This window comes from Atractosteus spatula, chromosome 6, assembly GCF_055471065.1.
Source record: "Atractosteus spatula isolate fAtrSpa1 chromosome 6, fAtrSpa1.hap1, whole genome shotgun sequence".
Taxonomy (NCBI): domain Eukaryota; kingdom Metazoa; phylum Chordata; class Actinopteri; order Semionotiformes; family Lepisosteidae; genus Atractosteus; species Atractosteus spatula.
Window position 1 is genome coordinate 60,667,997 of NC_142711.1, and position 24,968 is coordinate 60,692,964.

Genomic DNA, 24,968 nt, shown 5'->3' on the forward strand with positions numbered 1-24,968 from the left:
TACCCCGGATGCTGGCCGAAGGCTTTCCTCCCTTTTCGAGGGCGATTCAGGTGCGGGAGAGATGGCGTGGAGGCAGATCTGTCGAGGCTGGAGGTCGGCTCTGCGCCCATGGGCTGCAGCGTCCAGCGGCGGAGGTGCGCTCACGTCCGGAGCGCCCGGGCAGCCGCTGCTGTACTGGTAACGCTACACTTTCAGTGATACTAACGTGTGACGAGCCCAGGAACGACCAGAGGCTTGGCGCATTTTCTTTTGCTCGTTTGGTTGTCTTGGTTGTTGTTGTTGTTTTAATTTAAGAAAGCTGGCACATTCGCCGGCGAGTCCCTGTGTGGAAGCCGGACTCGTTAGTGAAAGGGTACCCTGAGAAGTCCTTGCGTTAATGTAGCGTGCATGGAAAGGGGTTAAACTGTTTTTCAGTTACAGTACATTCAGGCTTAAAAGGTTTCAAAATGGGTTGTATTTAATGTGAGAGGGTGGGGGATTCTGACCCCGGGAACTAGAGATAGAGGTACCTGTTGACAAACAGGATTCCTTGTCATTTCATTGTAAAACAAATGGACTCATGCCAACAATCAAAGTCCCAGCTCTGCGTTTATGAATTAGCTGGGTTAACAACACGGTAGTTTTTTTTTTTCCCCCAGACCGACATTCACACCAGTCCAAAAAAACAGACACAGGGTTTCTTTCGATTGCTGCCTTGGCAGACGGTGTGAGACCGGACTGATGTACAGAGATCCGGACTTCTTGTTGTGTTTGAGGAAAATTAAGATGTTTCACAAAAATAAATCACTTGGCTGTATTGTGCAGTTCACATTCAACCTGGGGATGAGAAAATAAACTTTCCTGGGCGAGCTGTCGCGGCTTTCATTTGACTCTTGGCCTGTCTGTTTTTTTTTTTAAGATGTGTGGTTAGATAACGTTCGTTATTTTCAATAGGTTTGTTCGCTATCGTTATTCTTTTAAAACAGATACTTCACGCATTATTTTGTTGTTGTTGTCGTCGTCGTGTTTCACAGCACCTCTGTCCAGTCAGCCAGGAGGCGGGTGAATGGAGTCGAGCTTCACTATCGACAGACTGGGCACGGAGGGCACGCAGTGCTGCTGCTGCCGGGATCTCTAGGTACAGAGCTCACGAACACAACCCTGCACTTCAAAATCTCGTAATTCTGAGATTTTAAGTCGCAATTACAAGAAATAAAATCGGAATTCTGAGATACAAGGTCGCAATTGCGAGATCTGTGAACAGTCATAGCAACCGAAGAGTAAGTGTACTTTTTGCATAACCTGCAGTTTATATACTCAGTAGTATATATACTGTATATATGCGATACGGGTTTTACTATATTTGTGAGGAGCAAATGTTGGTAACATGCCCCTGCAATGATCTAGTTTGTTGAAAAACAGGCATGAGAATTGTATTTTTTTTAAAATAACAGTAAAATCTTTTCAATCATAGCTCTCATTTTTCAATTCATTTAATTAGTATGAACTGTTATGATACACAGAAATAGTTTGTGTGATGACTACAACACCATGAGTTTTGCAAATGGGTGTTTAAGCACCCTGTTCATTGCTGTGAAGAGACCCCTGGGGTGTTTAAAACTGTGTTCAAAGGAATTTTTTGTTGCATTTTTGCAGTTTGAAGCAGGTAACAGAGAGCACATTCCACAAGCACACGTACTTAAGATTGGAGGTGATACTGTACGCTTTGTGGGGTTCCCACATAATTGAGCTTTTTTCCTTCTAGAAATAAACCGTTTGATTTTGCCTACGCCCTGAGTAGTTCCTCTGTGTTTTGTGAGCCTGGTGCTGTTTTTTCTTAGACTCTCCATTGGCTGTTCTGTATTGCTATTCTGCTTTTAAGGTAGCGGCCAGACAGACTTCGGCCCACAGCTGAGGTCTCTGAATAAAGAGCGCTTCACCATCGTGGCCTGGGATCCCAGGGGCTATGGGCTCTCTAGACCTCCAGAGCGGGACTTTCCCCTGGACTTCTTTGAGAGGGACGCCAAGGATGCTGTGGGCCTAATGAAGGTCAGAGTGCAGTTTGAAATCCAGCCGTGTCTCGTTGACAAAAAATATTCTGAAGTAAGTCAAGTAGGTAGCTGCGTCAGCATGTGTAGGCTGCAAAGGAACAGGTAAAGGTTTATTTCAGGCTGAAAAGAGAAGAAAAGAAACACAGCGTTTCAGCTGTGGAGCCCTTTTCAGGCGTGAAGAAGGCTCCACAGCCGAGATGTTATGCTTCTTTTCTCTCTTCAGCTTGGAAAAAATATTCTGGCCTACAGTAAAATAAGATAACTTTATTGGCCATATACAATTTCTTGTATCAGGAATTTGTCTTTTTGCGTACCCCAGCTTGCTCTCCATGAGACACACAGACAGGGAGAGAGCAGCCTGGGGTCACAGCGCAGGGTCAGCCATTTATACGGCGCCCTTGGAGCAGTTGGGGTTAAGGGTCTTGCTCAGGGGCCCAACAGAGTAGGATTCCTCTACCGGCCACGGGATACAAACCGGCAACCTTCCAGCCACAGGCGCAGATCCTGAGCCACAGAGCCACTGGTCCGCCCTTCAGGAAAAAATCAGTAGCACCGTTTGTTTTACCGCCAGTAGTCTGTTTGCATCAAGACCTTAATGTACTTCACCAATACAATATATGCTCAGCAGATATTATTAATGAGAACGAAAAGGTCAGTTTTCTGCCTTTTGTTACAAGGATAAGTGAAAAAAAGAAAGCAAGAACAGCGCCAGGGGTCAACAAAGAAAACTCAAGATTTTGGATTGCCCATTCGCATTTGGAATCTTCTCGAGTGAAATCTCTTTGCCCTCAAAGGCCATTTTTATGTTTTCCACATCTTCTGTGAATATTTTAAACCCTGTGGTCACAGTACACGTCCTATGAGAAATTCAGTTCCTAATCTGTGTGCTGGGAAAGTTGGTTTATGATCTCTGAGTGAAATCTAAATGGCAGCTTGAGGGAGCACTGATTTCGTTTGAGTTTGCGTGCTCCTCCAAGAGCTCTGAAGGGTGCGTCATTGATTTTCAGGCATTAAATTTTAAGACATTCTCTCTGTTGGGCTGGAGCGATGGTGGAATAACAGCACTAATTGCTGCTGCGAAGTTTCCCACAGCCGTCAGAAAGCTGGTCGTGTGGGGAGCCAACGCCTTTGTCTCAGAGGAGGATTTGAACATTTACAATGGTGAGGTGTGAGATCCAGTATCGTTTATTTTATTGATCAAGGGAAATTAGTGAGGATGGTTTAGTTTTAGTCTATCATTTTCCCTTTCCTATTTATAGAGACACTCACTGCTGTAAATTTGTGGCTGAAAATGATTTTCAGTGCGTCATTTGGCGTCTTAAGAAATTAAGTGCAGGTGTAATGTAGTTCTCTTGGGTAGTGAGGTGATTTCTGTTTCTATTGATTCTTTAAGGTGTGTTTTAAGCTGTGAAATGGCCTGTTTTTATGAACAGTTTTTCATTGTTTAGCCACAAACCCACGAGCAATAAACAAAAAACACCTAACCATAATGCAGCACCCAGAGACCCCTATCCTCTGTTCGCTATCCCTCCCAAATCCATCCCCCACCCAGGAAATAAATCCACCCCATATTCCATCATACTTGAGTTAAGACTCTGGGCTCGCAACTTGGTGGCTGTGGGTTCAAATCCCAACGGAGACACAGCCCTTTCACCTTTGAGCAACGTGCTTCAGCTGAACTCCGCCAGTAAAATACGCAGCTGTATGAATGGGTGCAGATCTCAGTTGCTTTGGGTAGAAACATCAGCTGAATTAAAAAGATAATACTGTTCCTTTTGTTATTGAATAGCTCTGAGAGATGTTTCAGCCTGGAGTGAAAGGATGAGGGCGCCGATGAGGGAGCTGTATGGTGACGAATATTTCGCTCAGACCTGGCAGGCGTGGGTGGACGGCATCAGTCAGTTTGCACAGAGACCTGACGGTGAGACCAGGGAGGCGGAGGATTTGGGAAAAAAGCTTCCGAGTCGGAAAGCTTTTGTGAGAGGATGTGAAATGCCCTGGCACAATAATCAGAGAGAGTCGAGTAATTGAGATATTCCCAACATTTCAATGAATAGAAAGTGTGTTTTATGGTAATGGTTGTTTTTTTTTTACAAGATTCATAGCATTTTTTAAACCTTTTAATCACAAATATATCGCAGGAAATATTGTTAGCAGGTATTTAAGTTATAAAGTGAACGGAGTGCAACAGCAGTAAAGATTCCAGGTGCAGGGTGTGAATTGCTCTGGGACGGGGCCAGTACGCACCTACACACCTGATGAATTCACCTGCTTACAGTTTCTTTTTTTGGAAGGCAAACCCAGACAGGTCCATCGCCAGATCAGGGTAAAGCCATCTTTTTAGTGTCGACACGGCACTCCGATTCCTCCATTGTCTCTGTATGTCTTTTTACCACGTTAAAATACGTTTTGTTTTCTGTGGGTTTGGGTTTCAGGTAGCATTTGTCGGGAGCTCCTACCCCAGATCGCCTGCCCAACTTTAATCGTCCATGGTGAAAAGGACCCCGTGGTGCCACGTTTCCACGCTGAATATCTCCTCCAGCACGTCAAGGGCTCACGGTGAGGCAGCCCGTACCTCCGCCAGGGACGTGCTAATGCGGCAGCAGAAATCGAGCCGCTCCTCGTGAGACATGGCTGAGATGAGATGGGTTTACTGTATTGTGCTGAATAAGGAGGTCGCAGGTCTCCCGGGGCAGAGGAATACAAATCTTCATTAGCCCAGCTTAATGGAATGGCAAATAACTGAAGTCTGCAGTCTGACAGGAAAATTACTGGAAAGGTGGATGGTGCACAATGAATAATTTACGTTTCTTAACAAGAAGATGCATTCGTTGATGCACAGCTACAGTGATCATTTGAGTAATTAAGTTTTAACTGTATTTTGTATTAGCTGCTTTTCTTCATTTCTCCAAAAGAGTTATTCTGGGCCAGGGAGGGAGATGGAACAGAAGTTCAGATAATTAATGCAGCACAGTCTCATGAATATGAAATTGAATTTGTTCGGAAGGATATTGCAAGTTTCACACTAGAAACAGCATTTAGTTTTGTAATGTTTTCTTTTTTTTTGTTTTAATAGATCCCATGGTATCTGCCAAAATGTGAGATCTAACATAGATGTAGAACCCATATGTGTGTGAACTTAAAAATTAGATTTTATTTAAGATACATAAAATCTAAAATCATGTTATTTTTTTCAGGCTCCATCTAATGCCAGAAGGCAAGCATAATCTACACTTGAGGTTTGCTGGAGAGTTCAATAACCTGGTTGAAGAATTTCTTTGCCTTTGATAACTACAGTGGTGAAATAACCCTGAATTGTAAATGTCTTTCGGCATCAAACATCAAAAAGGATATATTACAGTAGCCTTAATTGGCAACACTCATATGTTCCCTAAAACTGATCAGGTTATTAAATCAGCTGTGGTTTTGATTTTTGGAAAGATCAAACAGAATACCGTCGGACATTTGACCAGAGTAGTGTTTTGTAATATCTTGTACTATGTTAAAAGGTGCTGTATATGCCAAACAGTTTGTAGATGGAGACAAATGTTTTGAAGTCTGCAGATTTATCTGCAGATTGGATGATGTGTTTAAAATGATATGGGATAATTATATGTTTATAAAAATTATTCAAACTATGTTTTGAGTATTCATAAAAAAAATTATGAAGTCTTTATGGTACATACTTAAATGTAGTGCTATTTTCTGGATTATAGTATGATGTTTACATACATGAATGTATATATTTTTTCTCTGATATTTTGCACAACTTAACTTGCTCTACTTACCAAAAATTCAGCTGAGTTAATATTTGAAATATTTGTTTCAGAGCAGAAAGTTACGACTAATCTTGGACTTGATAGTCCCAGATGATTGCTAATCTTGGTCATTTGAACTACCCCAAAATTCATTTTAAATGGTGGATATTCATAACCACACTTGACACTGGGTAAATTCTACAATAAACCTCTTCTGCACAGATTATGTGCATGTGAAGTGTTGAGGTTTTTTTGGGTGAGAGAAGACTGATTGAATACAGTGATATATAATAGGGAATATACAGTGAAATATGACTGTGTGTCTTGGAGGTCCACATGGAAATGCATGCAACTCTTTGAGATGTAACCAAGATCAAGAGTGGGTCTCCCTTACGCCCCAAAGTTTTGGTAGTTTACTACTATTATACCCTGAGCCAAGCTGTAGACGTTTGTATTAAGTATACTGTATGTCTGCTTAGCAAGTGGGAACTGGTACTCAAAAGTGAAAAACACTCAAGTCATTTCAAGCACATGTACTGTAAATGTGAGAAACACACAGGCAATATTGTGGCAGAAAGAAGTTATTATTTGCGTGTGTGCTTCTACGGTTATGTTATTGTCATCATACCTTACTTTTGGGATTGAATTTGCGGATTTAAGAAACAATTACAATCACACTGGAAGGTCCACAGTTTAATGCTGGCACACATTTTATTAAGTTTTGAGAGACCTTTAATACCAGACATAAATTAATCATTCACCCCATTTTCCTCACATAAGAATGGGAGCACATACACTGCCAAAATGTTAATGAATTTCTCATCAGTGTGAACAAACAAATTGTAAGAGATCATTTCTGTTTACCACACAACCGCACAAAAAATTCTGCTCGACATCAACCACGGTTACAAAATACGGAATTAAGCTGCATGTCTCAATGATGGTTTTAAAGGCTAAGACTTTAAAAAGTGTGCTTTGAGCTGAGGTGACCCACTGTGCCAGTCTGGACTCTACGCCTCGTCTTCCCCCTCGTCTTCCTCAAACTCTCCCTGCTCATCTGCAGTGGCGTCCTGGTACTGCTGGTACTCGGACACTAAGTCGTTCATGTTGCTCTCCGCTTCTGTGAACTCCATCTCGTCCATCCCCTCTCCCGTGTACCAGTGCAAGAAGGCCTTGCGCCGGAACATGGCGGTGAACTGCTCCGAGATGCGCTTGAACAGCTCCTGGATAGCGGTGCTGTTCCCGATGAAAGTGGCAGACATTTTGAGGCCCCTGGGGGGGATGTCGCAGACGGCGGTCTTCACGTTGTTGGGGATCCACTCCACGAAGTAGCTGCTGTTCTTGTTCTGCACATTGAGCATCTGCTCGTCCACCTCCTTCATGGACATCCTACCGCGGAAAATGGCTGCCACGGTGAGGTATCGCCCGTGCCGAGGGTCGCAGGCCGCCATCATGTTCTTGGCGTCGAACATCTGCTGCGTTAGCTCGGGCACAGTCAAGGCACGGTACTGCTGGCTGCCGCGACTGGTCAGCGGCGCAAAGCCGGGCATGAAGAAGTGAAGGCGAGGGAAAGGCACCATGTTGACGGCCAGCTTGCGCAGGTCGGCGTTCAGCTGCCCGGGGAACCGGAGGCAAGTGGTGACCCCACTCATGGTGGCCGACACCAGGTGGTTCAGGTCGCCGTACGTGGGCGTAGTGAGCTTCAGGGTGCGGAAGCAGATGTCGTAGAGGGCTTCGTTGTCGATGCAGTAGGTCTCGTCCGTGTTCTCCACCAGCTGGTGGACCGACAGGGTGGCGTTGTAGGGCTCCACCACCGTGTCCGACACCTTGGGGGAAGGCATGACGCTGAAAGTGTTCATGATTCTGTCGGGGTACTCCTCTCGGATCTTGCTGATGAGTAAGGTGCCCATGCCCGAGCCGGTGCCCCCACCCAAGGAGTGGGTGAGCTGAAAGCCTTGCAGGCAGTCGCAACTTTCAGACTCCTTCCGGACCACATCGAGAACTGAGTCCACCAGCTCCGCACCCTCGGTATAATGACCTTTGGCCCAGTTATTGCCGGCCCCACTCTGACCTAAAAAATTAAAACAAGAATCATGTGTTTTAGGTTTTGACTGTTTTATTAGAGCAATTTAGGTGTAAAGTGATAAGGGTGGTAAGGGGAAAAAAATCACTTTTAACCCTTTAACGTTTCATTTAATTTGTTCTAACGTTTATTGTCCTAGGCATTTATTCAATAAAGGCAGCTCAGAAGCCTGCAAGCTGAACTGCTTGAACTGATTGAAGATTACTGTTTGTCTTTCTTATGAATAATGAGACAAAGTATTCCCTGTTATAAACCTCATGCCCCCCAAATGAATTATACTTCATGTACAGATACTGTACATGTATACTGTACAGTATCTGTACTTCATGTACAGATACTTCCTTTTGCCGCATGTTAACAATAGGAGGCCACAATTTTGCATTAAGTGTATTATATCTGGAGCAGGTAACTCCTCCTCTGTCCCTATTTAGCTGTAATAATCAGCACTGCAATGCAGCTGTCATCCCCACTGTGACCTGAGTCACTCCTCTCAGCCGAGACGCAGAGACTCACACTTATCTTGCTGCGTCACACCGGGCCTTTTTTTCTTTTTTTTGATTTCCCAGTTTCGAGGTTTCAATATTTGAGTTCCAGTTTGCATACGAGACGACACCCTTTCCTTTCTCAAGAGTGGGTCTCACACGAGGGAAGCAGTCCTGAATACTGAAAGCGCCCTCCTTCCTCTCTTGGCTGACGGTGAAGGGGAATGTCTGTGAGTGCACAGGCTGGCAGGGAGCCCAAACCCACTCCCTAAACCCACTGCGAAGCTGGAAGAACCAGCATACTGTACGTTTAGCCCACTCTTTTATTTCAATTAACGCTGAAACAAACATAAATCTCAGGATGCCGAGGTTGGAACTGCAGGCATTAACACATTCTAACCAAAGCTTACCAAAGACAAAGTTATCCGGCCTGAATATTTGTCCGAAAGGCCCAGACCTGACGGAGTCCATTGTGCCAGGCTCCAAATCCACAAGAATAGCACGGGGCACGAACTTGTTACCTGGAGGAAGGACAAGGCATCCATTGTGAGTCGACAAAGCAACACTTACCGCGTCGTCCACATTGCTTTCAAAACTAATGTAGCATCGCCGCGTCCTGCTGCATTCAAGACAAAACGGATAACCCTGCTGTCCGCAGTGCCAAAGCTGCCGAGCTCTCTCAAAGGAATGCAGCTGAGGACTCTCTTAACTGTGTGGCGTGAGACGGCAGTTTGAATGTTGTCTGTATATTTCTCACTGGTTCCCTTGGAAGACGGCACCACACACACATCTAAAATGTGACATTCGTGGGGCTTCACATTAAATTTCCCCACAGCATATTTATGAGGAAATCAGACTGTAACAAAAACAATTCTGTAAAACATACAAAGGATGGCAATTTATATCTTCTGAGGGAAATTCTATTTGTGTAACAGCCTATTAACTGATATTTTCTTTTCTGATAACCAGAAAGATTTGGATCCCATGAATAGGGGAAATTATGACATTTTTGTATTTTCTACCACAATTTTGCATTAAGTGACATTAAGGGTCTTCTAGTTTCCCAAGACTGTAGAGTACAGGTCTTTACGTTTTAAAACATATCCTTTTCATCATGGACAACCAGAAGGAAAATCTCTGGACTACCTTTTTAGGGTTGCGTTGTGTTAATAAAGCGACTTTTTGATTAACAATTGTTTGATTTTGAAATAATTGTGTGACTTTATTGGTAATATTGTTCTCAGGTTGAGAGACTTAAAAGGCACATTCAAAGCGTTTTGAACGGCCAAAATTTGTTCTCTCCGGAAAAAAAAACCAGTCCATCTAATACTACATTTCCATTTATTTCCACTTTATATCAACTATATTGTCCCTTGCTTGAATATTTAAATAGGTTCTGTATTATATTTTTTGCGGCAAATTTGGAGCAGGTAAGTCCTCCTCTATCCCTGTTTAGTGTCTTGAGCGGAAAAAAACGAGAAACAAAAGTGTCGACTGGCCTAAAATTGAGAAAAACTGTGTCTTAACTGTAAACTGGTATCGTAGAGAAGCCAGTTCATAACCTAAAACACGTTAATGTCTCCCTGTATCCAGGGCAGTTTTTCACTTCGTGCGCTGTCTCAGCACTTGAGGTGCTGAAAAATAGCGCTTTCACTCCAATGGAGACAGCGTGCTTAATTATCTGCTATAGAAATCAATAGCCATAACTACTGATCGTGCTTTGAGGAAAAATATAATTACAACACACCAATCTTTATACCTAGCATGGGAACGAGTCTGTTACCTTGAAGTATCTGAACAATCTTAATTTTAGAAAAGGGAAGCGTATCGGTTGCATTCGGCGTACGTTTCTCACGCCCTGTTTTCAATAAATGCCTGGATAAAGCACAAAATGATGTCTTAAATACACAAATACCCCGTGCAACCCATCCCATTTAGTCGTGAGACGCTTTGGCGTTTTACCGCTTGCTTCATTGTAGTAGACGTTGATTCTTTCCAACTGCAGATCGCTATCCCCGTGGTAGCTACCGGTAGGGTCGATGCCGTGCTCATCGCTAATCACCTCCCAAAACTGAAATACAAAATCACACGAAACTTCTATTTTCTCTTAACTGTATGCGAGACATAAGGTGCCTGAATCGCTTTAGACCAACATGCTATTAACTTTGATATTTTTATGAAATGGGTAAAAAATGACAGGACGTCTAAAAATGGACTATTTAAAAAAAAGAAGATGTCTGTGGACACCTTAAAAAAGCTCTATACAACGAAACGCAAGGAATATTACCGCACTTTCATCTCTCCCAGTGACACGAATCAAAGAAGACCGCACCCATTTCTCACAGAGAGGGGCACAGTCCTTTGTGTACTGAGTAGGCTTGAAGAGCTCATTCACACATTAATGTGGCGAAATGGACAGATCACGCCAGTGAAACACCAGAATTTAGCATAGTATATCACATACCATATGTGGTATTTATATTGTAAAACAGGAATGCGTTAGATCTAAAATCACTTGACTAAGTCATCTGAGTATGTGAAAAGTAAAACGATTCATGATAGGAAATGACAGTGTGTGTCATCCCTACAACATAACACCCTTCTGCATCAAAGAAGTCTACAGACATAAACCTGCACCGTTTCATGTTGATCTGGAGATGACGTGCTCTCTCCGTTTTCTTTTTTTTCCCCTCTGTCATTATGTCCGACAACCGTCCGCGAAGTTGGGGGGGGTCGGCCGGATTATGTGGGAAGACTCGTGAGATGAGGACAGAAGCACAACGCAAAGCGCGTTTCCACCTCACCTTGGCCCCGATCTGGTTTCCGCACTGCCCAGCCTGGATATGCACAATCTCACGCATCCTTGCGGCTCCGTCGGGATCCTCGTCTTCAGCCTACCGAGAACTGCTCCTCTCGCCGCTGCGGGTACTGGGGTCTTATAAACCTGCAGGTCGGGCGGTGCGCGCCGCCGAGACGCACTTTCCGCAGCTGATTGGGTGACGTCATAGCAGCCTGGTTTCTCGGCGGCGCTGCCCTCCTATCGGGGGACGCGCACTTGAAGCGCTGAGAGGGCTCCGCAACGTGTTCGTTTTTTTTTTTATTTCTGTCTCCCCCTCTTAACTTTTTTCTTAAGTTAAAGAGGGGGAAAAAAAGCATAATCTTACTTATTCGGTACCGATTTGTGGGCTGTTTCTACTGTAACTGGAATTCCAGAAGATGCACTGAAAACCTTATATGGATGGGATTGGAAATTGTTTTTTTCCAATCTTATAAGAAACAATCTTATAAGATTGGTGCCGCTACAGCGGTGTCTGGGAGCGGCGTCTACAGTATGTGTGTGGACGGTGTCTTACCCGGCTCTCAGGGCTGTCGTTCCTCTCGGTCTCGAATCTCATTCAGTTTGAGGTTTGTACCGACCGACTCGCACCGCAGTATCAAATGCACCTTGAATCACGAATCGGAGGGCACACCGGCATTCTGGGCTGTGACACGCCTAACAAAATCCGCGACTGCGCTTGCCGAAGAAGTGAAGCGGTTGGTGCTGCTGTAAGCGCCGCTGGCAGGCCATAATTATTCCGCTCACATTGCATTGCGAGACGTGCGACATGACGGATATCTGCTCCTTATCCAGCGGGTGTTTCTCTTCGACGCAGTGGCCTTAAAGTGAGCGCTGTCCAGTCACGTCCCCGGCCTGAGGTCCAATCTGACTGCAGGTTCGCTGCGTACAGACACCCCGAAATCCTGCAGAGTCACCGGCCTGCAGAACCAGGATTGAACAAACCCCGCATTTCTCAGCTAAACCGGCCGACTCGTCGTTGGTCTGTATAGCAGCTGCACTGATTGATGGATAATTTTATTTTCTGTATAAACATATCGAATTAAAAAAGAAAGATAGTGTAAACTGTTATTTGTCATTCCATGCGCGTAGCTAGTTTATTAAAATTGTAACGTTTCATACGCTGAAATATTGTCTGAGTTATTAATAGAATTGACACAAAATGAATTTAGCGAACATTTATTGCTCCTTTTTTAAAAAAAAAGTAAACTCATTCCCTGCAGAGGTTAACAAAGGTGGGTAGCTGCGTCAGCATGCGTAGGCTGCAAAGGAACAAGTAATAGGTTTATTCCCTGCTGAAAAAAAGAAGAAAGAGAACACAACGTTTCGGCTGTGGAGTCTTCTTCAGCTGTGTGCTTGCTTGCAATTCACAATGTGAAGGGAAATTAAAAATAGATATATTAGTTATTAGTTTCCTGCTCAATTAAATATGTATATTAATTACTGCGCGCTCCTAAAAGGCAGATGTTCTTAAAATAATGATAGGCTATTGGCATGCACACCACACCGCATTTCAGCGTGCAACAAGTCGGATCCGTGCCGAGATCGATTAGTCGAGCCTATTCGGCTGCAGCGCAAGCAGGAAGTGACTTGCACGAAGGTGACGGCATGACTGGAGCTGTTCGGGGTCTGATCCGCTTCAGGCAGCACGGGGAGAATGGAAAGTGCAAGACCCAGCGCAAACGAAGGAACCATCTCGGTCCATAATTTTTCCGAGAAGATTCTGGAGCAGGTTGTTCACTTCCATGTTATGAAAATGAAGGACGGATTCTTCCTTTGGATCGGGGCAAGCTCGGTTCTTTCTAATCTAGCTGTGGCCATGTGTAGCAAATATGTGAGTTTTTTTTACTTGATACTACTACTGCTGCTGCTACTAGTAATAGCATTGGTGCGTATGAATACTATAATAACAGAATTGTGTTCTCCGGTCTTCTTATAAAATCGTGTTACTTTAACTGGAATCTGGAAATATTGACACAATTGGATGTGGAATTAAGGGGATGTCCGAATCGACATTAAAATAATCCATCACGGAGCAGTGATACCGCATTGAGTCCTGCAAGTACAATAAAAGTTTCTGAATGTGAGAGCTGTAATTGCTGACGCAAGTATTGACGCCCTGCATCTTCAAAAAACCTTATTCGCAGAATCGCTGATTTTGTCAAATTTGTGGATCTGAGGAAACCGTTTCTCCCACCCACTGTGTTGTATGTAGGTTTATTACATAGAAGTCGTAATCACAATTCCTGGTAGTTCAGGAGATGAACCAGCATTGTCAAGTAAGTGTGTGTAGTGTAATAATTTGCCCCCTAGCAGTGGGAAATGATACTGCATCCTGGGCTCCAGACAACTGGACTGACCTACAGGTTTGTTTATAAGATAAGATCACTTTATTGGCCATATACAATTTCTTGTATTAGGAATTTGTCTTTTCACATACCCCAGCTTGCTCTCCATGAGACACACAGACACACAGAGAGGGAGAGAAGCTGGTGGTCAGAGCGCAGGATCAGCCATCGTACAGCACCCCTGGAGCAGTTGGGGTGAAGGGCCTTGCTCAGGGGCCCAGCGGAGTAGGATTCCTCTGCCGGCTGCAGGATACGAAATGGCAACCTTCCAGCCACAGGCGCAGATCCTGAGCCACAGAGCCACCGCTCTGCCCGTTTGAAGTCCGAGCTGCAGCTCTTTAACTACAGCGTGCTCTGTTGCTGATCTTTTTATGCGAAATGTTTCGTGTGTAAGTGCTGAATCTGGTTGTGGTCCTTGTCCCTGTGTTATCCCGGGCGTCCTGTGAATTTCTCCCTGCAAGGTTTATCAAAGAGGAGATGACGCGTGAATTCGATCCAGGTACTCAAAACCCTGAACAGCATTGACCAAATTGAATCAGTGGGCTTTTTCCAAGAAAGCAATGATTCAAGGAGACAGGGATGCGGGTGGTAATTTGGAATACGGGATAGACAGGTGAAGACACTTGTTTCTACTGTAGCTCCCCCAGGCTCGTATTTAAAACTGGCTTGATGGAATTCTAGGATTTTTCTAAAAGCTACTGGCAGGCAGAATGGCTCCTTCTTGTTTGTAGTCTTTTTATGTGTTTAATATTTATTTCATGTAATACATAAGAATAACACTAAAGATAGGGGGTTCTAAAACATATCCATGACCGTGTATATTGAGGTGCTCTGTTAATGCTTATTATCAGAGTTTGTTAGCAAAAGTGAATGTATGAATTCATACATGAAAAGAAAATGTATCGACGTGTCCAGTTGGCAATAGGATCTGTTTGCTGAAGTGCAACCTCTCTAATTTGGTCAATTAATCACACAAAATATTCTTAGATGAGGTACATTTTAACTAGCTTTATTTATATCAACAGGATCCTGGAGTCGTGCGTTCTGAATTTCTTATGGAAATACTTTGTTTACTGTGTGTTTTCTGTTTTCCCACCTCCAGGACTCTGTACCTTTGGCAACCTTAGTTTTTGGAGATTCTTCTGACACCTCTCCAAGTTCCCTGGCACAAAGATTAAGTAGGATTTTCTTCCTTGTTTTTATAAGGTTTTCTTTATATGCACAGAAACAAAACTGATTCATTAACTTTTAGGGTGCACTACTGAGATAAGCAGATGATGGGTGATTTTCAAAGCGTTTTGTTCAATATTGTAAAGCCAAATAATTGAAAATGTTTTCGTTTAGATGTAATTGTGATTCATTCTTTAGCATATGCCTTCTCCATTAATACAAATTCAGAAGCATATATGCTAATTTCTGTGCTCATATCGTACACTTTTTCTTTTTATGTTCTAGCCAAGAAGACAAAAAAGCAGGTCTTTGTCAGCTACAATCTTCCCTCCACTGAGGCCAACCTCACATTGCTCGTGGAAGACCGAATAAAGAAAGAAATGGAACTTTTTCCCGATAAGTTCTAGACTTTTCAGAGATAGCTTTTCAGATAAAGGAAAGCTCTGTATCTTTTTTTCCTTTGTATTTTTCATGTTTTGTAAGAAAATGTAAAGAAAAATAAAAAAAGTCCCTTTTCCCCCCTTTAAATTATTCTATACATGTTTACTGTGAGCAGTTCTTCTCCTGAGTATTAATTCCAACATTTAAAGCAGTAAATGTATTAGAGTTTTCAATGACTGTATTTACTAGTGCCTTATTTATTCATTTCTGTCACAAAAATGAGATTTAAAACTAGATTGGGAAATTTAGCTATGACTTTCCCTTTCCCTGTCATGCACATACTATATGACTTACAAAGGGTGCTGTTCTATTAGGGTGCTATACTGCATGTACGTCAAGCATTTTTCAATAAATATTTTATGAAAAATTTTTTAACATCAATAGGGTTAGTATACTTGCAAATCATTTGTTTTAACATTGATAAACACCAAACCCATGTCTCACACCACCACAATTTGAGAAGTTCTTCAAAACATGTTGATGTTCAACTTTTTTATCTTTATTACTACTATTTTCACAGGTTTACAAACAGTTGTGATACACAAGGTCATGTCATGCAGACACCAAATGTGTTTCCAGTACTGTATTCCTGGCTCAGTCTACATGTACATCAAAGAGCCGTTATCCAAAGAACACACTTTCCGGTTAATAAAAAATAAGGCTCAGCCTTTTCTGCTGTTTATACAATATTAATAACAATAAAAAAAATGTTGACACTTTTGTTATACCAAAGTCTTTTTATCTGTGCCATGCCAGCACGGTTGAGGCAAAGCAGTTTTAAAATAATAAAGACTCAGTGTTTAAGATTTCAGACTCCTAGAATACACTCTGTGAGGTTTGCAGAATTTTAATACAATGCCTTTAGGGGGAGAACTCTGACAAAATTGACCTTGAGGATACTGCCCTTCGCATGCATCTTGTGAAAACTACAAAAAAGGGGGTTTCTCAGACACAAAATCGAGCACAAAAAACAATAATCGGAAATAAAGAGTGTTCTATGTGTTTAGCTATGGGGAATGTCTTGGAGTAGCCTTGAGGTGCTGAATGCAAATCAGTTTGCTAATACAGTGTGTGATGTCTTTCACATTTGAAATACAATTTCGTTTTGAAAAGGACTAGAGGGCACATGGAGTTCATGCCACTGCAAGTCTTTGCTGCAGTTAATCCCTTACTACCTAAGTGATCTGCAGCACTTGGTTTAATAAAGCAATTAAGCATTAATTAAGTACTTAGTCTATTGAAAGGTCATAGAATCCTGTGATGACAGGAAATGTGGGCATCAAGGTTAACCACTCCTGGCCCATTCCATCATCAATCCCACCAGACACAATGGCAGAAAGATTACTTTTTTTCTTCCGTGTTCCCAGAAGTGTTTGGGAAGCAAATGGAAAACACTGAATGGCTGCTGTGAATAAATAAAGCAGTGACTGAAAGTACGATCCATCCGGATTACGGCACTTGCCGATTAGCAGTCTGTAATGACCGATGCCTTCCCTGAAATTGCAACACCTGCAGTATTTATAAGGCCCGGAATAAATACTAAAAAAACTCTTGATTTTCTAAACTTTTAAAATGATCAAACCCATAAGATATGAAAAAGAAGCAGATAAACGTCGACAGGAATAAGGACACCTATTCTCAATGCAGGAGGACGGCCCACTCCATAGGCAACGAGTTTCACAGGCAGTTTGTCATCAGTCTGTACCACAGGAAAACTGGGCAGAACATCTTTTCATGGCAATACATTTATTTTTTGCAAAGTACATTTTTCTTTGGTATTAATCCAATTCGCTATACCTCTTGGTTTTCGTTTGAAAGGAAGCCTGTTGTTTTTTTTTAGACTGCTGTGGCTTTAAAAACTCTTAGTTGCAAACCAGGAAGTTACCACATTTGATGTCCCTTGTTATGTCTCCACACAGATGCAATTGAGCATTGTTTTATTTTGGACACAGGGGTAACGCTGTGGGTCCTGCGTCACTCTTAAGCTTTCAGCAGTGTAACAAAGGCTCAGATTAAATAGTAAATGCAGTAGTGAGGGAAAATTCCCTTGAAAAGCATCCCGTGCCGCGGATAGTGATTTGTGATTGATGGGTGGGTAAAAAAAAAAGATCTGAGTTCAGGCAGCTACGGGCCCATTACTAAGTGTTGTCATCTCTGATGCACCAGGCTCACACGGTCACTAACCTCACCACCACACCGCTTCTGCCTTCGCAGCAACCCCAGTAAACCATCTCTCACTCCCTCTATCCATTAGGAACAACGGAACAAGACGCAAATGTCACCACAGCCAGACATGTGATGAAGAAGAACTGACAGCCGCTGTTTCATTCTGAAGAGTCTCTTTAAAGAAGCCTTTTAATTTCAGAAAGTGACAAATGCGCCGAGCGCTAATCACAGCCAGCGGGCTTCCTGCAGGCCGGGGGACGAGTGGAGCCGTTAGCGAGCGCTCCCATTGTTAACGAGGCGCTGGAGTGCAGTGCTGCACTGGCCCAGGAAACATGCAAAACCTTGTGCTTCGTATGTCAAAGCTGCTTGTGTTCTTGTGTTTGTCAAATTCTACCGCGAGACTATAAGGATCCGCATTTGCAACCTCGCACCTTGAGGGCTTGCCTTCCTGTCTTTCTGTAAATCCGTCAGGCCTCTGCCTGTACTAGAACAATATTGGCAATGGTAAGAAGAAAGTCACGTCTTGGAAGATAGCACAGTGGTCACCATTCCTGCCTCGTACCTGTGGGGCCCTGGGGTGCTATCTGAGTGGAGTTCGTATGTTTCCCCTGTATTTTTTTCCTCTGGATGCTCTGCTTTCCTCCCACGATCGAAAGACACACTGGTAGGCTAATTGGTTTTTGGAAAAGTTGGCCCAGGTGTGAGTGCGTGCCAGTCTGTGCTGTCCCGCCACGCTGAACTGGAGGAAGTCTGGCAAAGGCATTTACTGAAATGAAATTCAGGCATATATCAAAAACGAGAGCATCTCCATGTTATCTGTCAGCCCCTCCCCTCTACGGTCTATTTCTGTGTCTAGATTCTCAAGGCCGTTTCTTCTCGAAAACCGGGTTCTGTCTCTCTGAAGTATTATGCTTATGTGTCGGATGAGTTAAAATTCAAAAGTCATGTCTTCCAGACAAATAAATCACAAAAAAAAGATGCAGCCGCAAGTGAAGCAAAACCCACAATGAACACTCATCAATTGTGGTGACAGCCGTCAGGCAGTGAAAATGTACAAATACGGGACTAGTTTGCATAAGCATGGAGAAATGCGATTGGTAAGGGCAAGGGAAAATGTCTGAACCCTTCAAAAACCAACCTGTACACGCTATGGAATTGGGCAGCTGTCTGGAAGATAACTGGCTCCAAGCTTCCTTGTCATCTCATTCACCTGACTATAAAGACGTCTGCTGCTTTGTTAAAATAACTACAGGTTACAGTTTAATTTAGCAATGAATAAATAACTTGGTTTAATAATATTTATGGCTTATATACAAGTGCACTGTATTAAAAATTCTAAATAGTGGTTTACATTCATTCGTGGAAATCCTTCACCCTGTTTTCAGAGATTGCAGAGTACTTGGTTTCCAGTGGAATCAGAAAACAGAAAATTTCAAGTTTCAAGTCTGATACTTTCGAGTAAGTTTTGAGAACTCTCTGAAGAGGTCAAGGGGGGTCTTTATACTCCTCCCAGTTTACTATTGCCGTTTCCTTGTGATTCAAGTCTACAGAGACAGGAGGAGAGCATCAGTGGTCAATCAAGTAACGAAACACCAGAGTTATGTCTTTTATCAGGCCTAATACAGTGGCCATGAAGGATTTCATTACATATGGACTATCTTAAATTAAAAACAAAGATAGTCACAGAAACATTGTGCTTTATAATATCAAATACCTGTAGACCCATCTTTCTCTATAGTTTTAGAAAGGCTGTCTAGTGAGGGTTTCCTGGGGTGTTACACAGAATACTAGGCAGCCTATAGCAATATTGAAAGTATATTAACCCTGTACCTACAATGAATGGATCCAACATTCCTTTCACTCTGAGTCCACAGGTAACAGAAACATACAAGGTAACACACAACTCCAGATGGCCAGAACTAATTCGAATTTACCAACATGGGAGAAAAAAAAACAGTAAAAAAGGTCATGTCTGTACAATACATTATTTTACATTCTTGTAAACAGCATTTTTTTTAAATCTACGACCCAAGTGAAGAAGTAACATTATATTAAAATATCCAAGAGCACAATACATTGGGCTGTGAAATCAGTAGGCAGCCAGGGAGCAGGGAAATGATCACAATCTAAAGACGGCATCTGGTGGAAGGGACACAATTTTCTGTGTAATTTCAAAGTTGTATTTTACAAACAACTGCTTGACTCAAAAAATTGGAAAAAAATACATAAAACCCCTGACTTGGTTGAATGCCTTGTTCCTTTCATTCATAATAAAGTGCCACTTTAATTTAAACATCTATGGTAACAGACTTCAAAAGAATTGATATTCTAGGGTCATCTAAATCAAGTGTTAAAAGGTAACACAAAGAATTTCTGCGATTAAGTTCATAGTTACACACCACTATACATTTAATTAACAGGTATCAACAATACTACACTTACTAGAATTAGCTTAAATTAACAACTGATTGTGTCATTGACTTTAGTGCAAAACTGGGGTAATGTTTAGGGTTAACCTAAAAGTGTTGTCACATATAACTGAATAAAACTGGCAACGACTGTAAACACTGAGCTCCACTGATCCATGTCTTATCTGATAAACACGAGGCCATTGAACTCTACGCCCACATGAAAAATAAGAGGAAAACAACCCATCGTGATGTACTGTAGCATTACTGCACTTTGGGAGGCTTTCCTCTGACAGAGCCAGGCCTGCAGAAGAAATAAAAGAGATGGTTTTGTTTGTTCCCATTTGTTGAAGCAACAACGTGAGTACTGTATCTGCAGCAGTATTTTGAAACCGTAGACTTCGCATGTTCAAGGAGCATTCTGAAAAATACAGTTTATTTAAGTAGTCTTGGGAATCCAGAGAAGACAGTTTTAAGTCTCTGTTTTCTATTAAGTAGGATTTTAACTGGTGCCGCTGCCATCTTAATACCAGGTCTTGATTTGCAACAAATCAGAAATTTCTGACTTTCCCTTCTGGAATTCTTAAAGGTCCATTATTTGTAGCAGTTACTGTATGGCAGTTCATCTTGATTACTGAGTTTAAAAATAGCATTATGGATAAGGAGGTATATCCAGGTTAGTTCTAGAAGTCTTCCTCTTTGCTCTTGGCTTTCGGGATTCACAATTTCATGAAAAACAAAGGTCCTCGCGAAAAAAAAAAAGTCTAGTAATTCTCTGTCCGCACTCTTGAATTGAGCACCATCTGTTAAAATGATTTCATAGAACATTTCCGTATAATCAGGCTGCTTCAGTAATTATCCAATCACTTTGGGGTAAAAGATAAAATACCTGTGAGCCAGGCAAATACTTATTTACCTCAGTGACAGAAATTTACTGCCGCCTTCTTTAACTAAATACCCAGAGGTCGTGATTCACTTATGGTTTCGTTAATATGAACGCACGTGATGAACTGCAGATCTCCCAGCATCCATCTACAATAGGCGTTAAACCGAATGACAGATTTTCCAAAACAACATTCAATATTCAGCACAGATAATACAATAAGCAGTGACATTCAGTACAGGCAAATGGCAATTTTACACCATAAAAAAAAACTAGGTTCCTTAACATCCTTCAAGATCTGTCTGCCACTGGTCTTCCAATCCTTCAGGTCAGAGCATTCCCAAACTGCTTTGCTGAAGACCCCCCGCCTTAAAACAGACACCCCTCACGCAGCAGCTCAGGTTGGTGAACCAAAGTCACTTCCTCACGTCTGGTATCACGAGGTCCCGCTCGCCGCGGACTCTGTGGACCTCCAGGGATGATGGGAAGCCATCACGACGACGCCACGCCATTGGCCGTGGTGTTTTCGGGGGCCGCCGCCGCCGAGGCCGGGGGGGCCTGGCGGGCAGGCGTTTCCTGCACCCGGGAATAATCCCTCATCTCGGATTTGGTCAGGAGAAGGTGCTGCTCGCCCCCCTTTTTCGGGGGCAGGAGAGGCTTCCGGGTGTAGTTCTCGCCGTCTGCAAGGGTCTCGGGGAGGCTCTGGTCCCGGCTCTCCGGCAGCAGCAGGATGCAGATGATGCAGATGAGGGTGCAGCAGGCGAAGATGACGTGGTGCAGGAAGTAGCCCTTCTGGTTGTGCAGCTCCATTATGGGGGCGGTCAGCATGCCAAACCCAGCACTGGCGAGCACCAGGCCCAGACTCCCGCCCCTGGGAAGAGAGAAGGGTCAGGACTTCCGCCTCTGAACATGGAGCAGACTCACAGGACCGATCGCCCTCCTCAAGTCAAATTAGCACGTACCTCAGTGCCGTCACCTTCGGAGGGGGGCGTTAAAGCCATTTTATCTCAGCAGAGAAAGTACAAACCTTTCCACTGTAACACGCTACAGGTGAAACTTAACTGGAGATAAAAAAGAATTTACTAGTCTTTCAGCAAAACATTTTCTTGCCTTTTTTTTCACCTGCTACATTTTAATTTTGTGGTATGGTTGCCAGTCTGCTACAGTAAGCATTCATTATTTTTCCACCTTATTAAACAATCTAACGGATGTAGATTTTGAAGGATGGCTGCTGGAAGTCCCCAGGGGCAGACTCGAGTGACCTCTACCCCAGTGCGGACCCTTAAAAACTATAACAAACACACATCCTCATTTCCTCTGTCATATTCATTCATCTTTGAGGATTAAGTTGTTGTTTAAATTAATTAAAGTGGTGATAGAAGTGCGTAGGAGTACAATAAAGTCTCTGCTTTCTCACGTTCAAGAATAATGCTCCACTAGGTGGAGCCAATGCACTACAGGTGCTTCAGCTTATTCGGCTTATTGGCTGTTCTGATCATCTTAATGCTTTGTTTCTGCACTCTGTAAAAGTGCGATTTAAAACTATCAGACTCAATATTAGCTTGCCTAATGAAGAAAAGGGACAATCACACCGGACTAGCAATGCTAAAACTACAATGTTTCTGACAGGCACTCTTATTCGCTCTTTGTAAAGTTGTTACAAACGTATTTTTTTTTGTTTACTTTTAAACTGTGAAATTTTCAGAATTTTATCTGCTTATGTGTCTACAGTATTGACCGACACGTTTGCGCCCAAAACAGATACAACTATGAATATTTTCACTGACATTTTGTTTGTATGAAAAGGAAAAGGTTAAGCCTTCTTCATTACTTTCAATGACTGCGCAATGAACAGTCCATTATAGGTTGTTAGCAAACATATTTTCTTTAATTTTAGTTACACCTCAAACAAACAGAATATTTTAAATATAGCAACACAGGATGACCTACCAATAAGAGGGATCAATTTGAATAATCTAATTTCATTTTGGTTGTATGAATGGTTTGCTGCTCAAGTGCATTTTTACCTTCACTTCACTATCGATTTGCACAGGTTGTAACAGCATATGACATTTTGTACTTTGTGTTGTGGGTATAAGCAGGGATTAATTTCATGATAAAGGCAGGAAAAAGTCTGTTTCTATTCCAGTGCGGAGTGAACCCCTCACTCCCCATGCCAGCCCTCGCACTGGCACAGCTCTCCACTTTTGCTTAGCAAAACTGCTCTTCGTCTTACACAAGTGTTTCTGATGGATTCTAAGATGAGGCCTGTCTGATTTTAATTTTCTTTATGCATCTTGTGAGCATTACATTTGCCTTAAAAAGCATAAAAAGAATGACACTCATAGTCTCCTGTACCTGTGCTAACTTGACCTTTAAAATGTACCTTTTGTCTTTTGGCTTAAGGTTTAACTAAAATTTTACAACAAAACATTTCTGGATCAGCTTCATTAGACTTATAACCTTAAACTTGAGTGTTCCTGCTTTGTCCCTTCAGTCCAAAGAGATGAAACCTGACATCTCTATTTGGCTGGTATTTGCCACCTCTGAAGATGTGTGAATAAACTAGTGAGTGTCCCGTGCTGGACTGATGTCATGTCCCTGGTGCTCTGTAGCTGCCTTGTTCCCTGTGATTGTCTGCTTACGCACTGGCTCACTGCAGATTTCCAAGGACTGAATAAGTAAGTGGAAATGGACAGATGGGTGTTCCTCTGTAAGACAGGGTAGGCATCTGTGAATGACTTAATTTACTGGATTACAGAAACTGCAATCAACTGCAGTGCTGCCAATGTAAGCACACAAAGGATGCATTTTCAATTCCAACCCTGTACAAAAAAATAAACAGCCTGAAAGATCTGCACAATGAGACAAGGTTCCTCTAGTAATGAATTTGGGAACTGATGGGGAAAGTAACAACATCTGGAGAGAGGACTGAACAAGCAGAGCTACTTGTCATTTGGGAATGTGAACGCGCACACTAAGCTGGTTGCTATCCTGCAAAATCTGGATTTTAAAACGGGAGCACAGCAGGGTAGCACTGAATTGAGTGGAGAGGAGAAGGAGGGATCCGTTTTGGACTGTAATTACTGTCGGCAATGGTAGGGAAATCCATTATTAAATAGTTTCACGGAGCAAGCGGTATCGATTCCCAAAGCATCGGCCTGCAGGACCACTGTGGCACATTAAGGGAGCCTCTCTACAGTGGTAAACAGCATCTCAAATCTTCTCTTACTGCAGTGCCTCTGCAGTGCTGCACCAGGCAGATTAACCTTAGTCTGAAGCAGCAGAAAAAAAAAACCCAAGGATATTGCTGCTGGAATTCCTTGATGTTTTCATTACAATCTGGCCGATCCAGTAAGCAGATAACGTGGAACTGCACTGAGCATTTCGGAGCTTGTAGTGTGAGGTGCCGTCCTTCACTTGACTAATAGACTAGAGCTCACTGACTTCACAACATTGATTTATACACAAACAACACAGGTCTTCACAGATCAGGACAACTTCAGGAAGACAGTGGCAAGAGGAATACTGACGCTTGGTTTCCCAAATCTTACCTTATGACTGTTGGGGTAATTTCAGCACAGAAGAAAATGCTCAGGCTGCTGACAGCATGAGAGGAAAACATGCCGATGATGGAGAAAGCAATAGAGAATTTTTTGTTCAGTGTCTCTCTCAGCTCTGGATAGGGTGGAAAAAAAACACAATTTGGTTTTGAAACAATGTGCAAGGACCAATTCCACAGGTTAATTACAATTATTGTGCAGAATTTAAACAAACAACAGCCAAGACACCAGACAAAGCACATTGCTATTTTTGAAGAAAAGTATGTTTTAGGTGCTTGAAAATGGCATGCTTTTCTACAGCTCCTAGGTTGACTGAGTTCTGTGGTTCTGCAATTGCAGTATTTTTTCTTCTCAAGAATCTTTTCAAATCTTACTGAGCTTTGTCTCAGGTGTACATTAGGGTGTTTAGTTTGCTAAAACAAAAAGAAAACACTGTCACTTGAGATCTTGGACACTTTGAAGTGCAATATGTCAGTCAAGTCACAACAACCTAACAACCTAAGCTACATTTCTTGGGTGCAGTTTCACAAAAATAATACTGGTAGTTTATCACAAACAGGTGTGAACAACATGATTCATGATATTTTTACTGGAAAAAACAGTCTGCCGTGTAAGATTTTAGTTCTTGTGTACATAAGCCAGGTTACAGTAAGGCTTGCTCATCAATAAAATTATGAGAAGCTGTCAGAAATACACACAAGAGAAAAAAAGACTAACTCTCCTTGTGAAATTACAAGATTTGCATTCTGTAGTTCTGATGCAGGGAAGGGAAATGTTGGCATCTCACTCTAAGCACAACA

General features: G+C 42.5%; 4 protein-coding genes across 5 annotated transcripts in view; 2 read left to right on the forward strand and 2 right to left on the reverse strand.

Moving 5' to 3' along the window:
- Positions 1-15: 15 nt before the first annotated feature.
- Positions 16-5,666, forward strand: bphl (biphenyl hydrolase like). Its single transcript, XM_088918187.1, has 7 exons — positions 16-177; positions 1,014-1,117; positions 1,862-2,028; positions 3,038-3,191; positions 3,820-3,951; positions 4,466-4,589; positions 5,228-5,666. The coding sequence occupies exons 1-7, from the start codon at positions 62-64 to the stop codon at positions 5,316-5,318; spliced, it is 888 nt and encodes a 295-aa protein (XP_088774313.1). The 5' UTR covers positions 16-61; the 3' UTR covers positions 5,319-5,666.
- Positions 5,667-6,475: 809 nt separating this feature from the next.
- Positions 6,476-11,836, reverse strand: LOC148833131 (tubulin beta-2B chain). Of its 2 annotated transcripts, none has more exons than XM_088918184.1 (4): positions 11,707-11,836; positions 10,316-10,424; positions 8,764-8,874; positions 6,476-7,859 (listed from the first exon to the last, which is right to left on the reverse strand). In XM_088918184.1, the coding sequence occupies exons 1-4, from the start codon at positions 11,746-11,748 to the stop codon at positions 6,799-6,801; spliced, it is 1,323 nt and encodes a 440-aa protein (XP_088774310.1). In that variant the 5' UTR covers positions 11,749-11,836; the 3' UTR covers positions 6,476-6,798. The 2 variants fall into 2 exon arrangements, with proteins under 2 accessions (XP_088774310.1, XP_088774309.1); XM_088918183.1 differs by lacking the exon at positions 11,707-11,836 and adding an exon at positions 11,158-11,347.
- A 922-nt stretch (positions 11,837-12,758) lies between these two features.
- psmg4 (proteasome (prosome, macropain) assembly chaperone 4) lies at positions 12,759-15,515 on the forward strand. Its single transcript, XM_088918188.1, has 3 exons — positions 12,759-13,023; positions 14,640-14,715; positions 14,993-15,515. Exons 1-3 carry the CDS (start codon positions 12,847-12,849, stop codon positions 15,112-15,114), a joined length of 375 nt encoding a protein of 124 aa, XP_088774314.1. The 5' UTR covers positions 12,759-12,846; the 3' UTR covers positions 15,115-15,515.
- A 110-nt stretch (positions 15,516-15,625) lies between these two features.
- The window catches only part of slc22a23b (solute carrier family 22 member 23b), a 57,223-nt gene continuing 47,880 nt past the window's right edge, over positions 15,626-24,968 (reverse strand). The window contains exons 9-10 of the mRNA XM_088918182.1: positions 24,160-24,283; positions 15,626-21,476 (exon numbers count right to left, since the gene is read on the reverse strand). Of these exons, the coding sequence (XP_088774308.1) occupies positions 21,098-21,476; positions 24,160-24,283 (503 nt within the window). The 3' untranslated portion in view covers positions 15,626-21,097. The remainder of the gene's footprint in view (positions 21,477-24,159; positions 24,284-24,968) is intronic.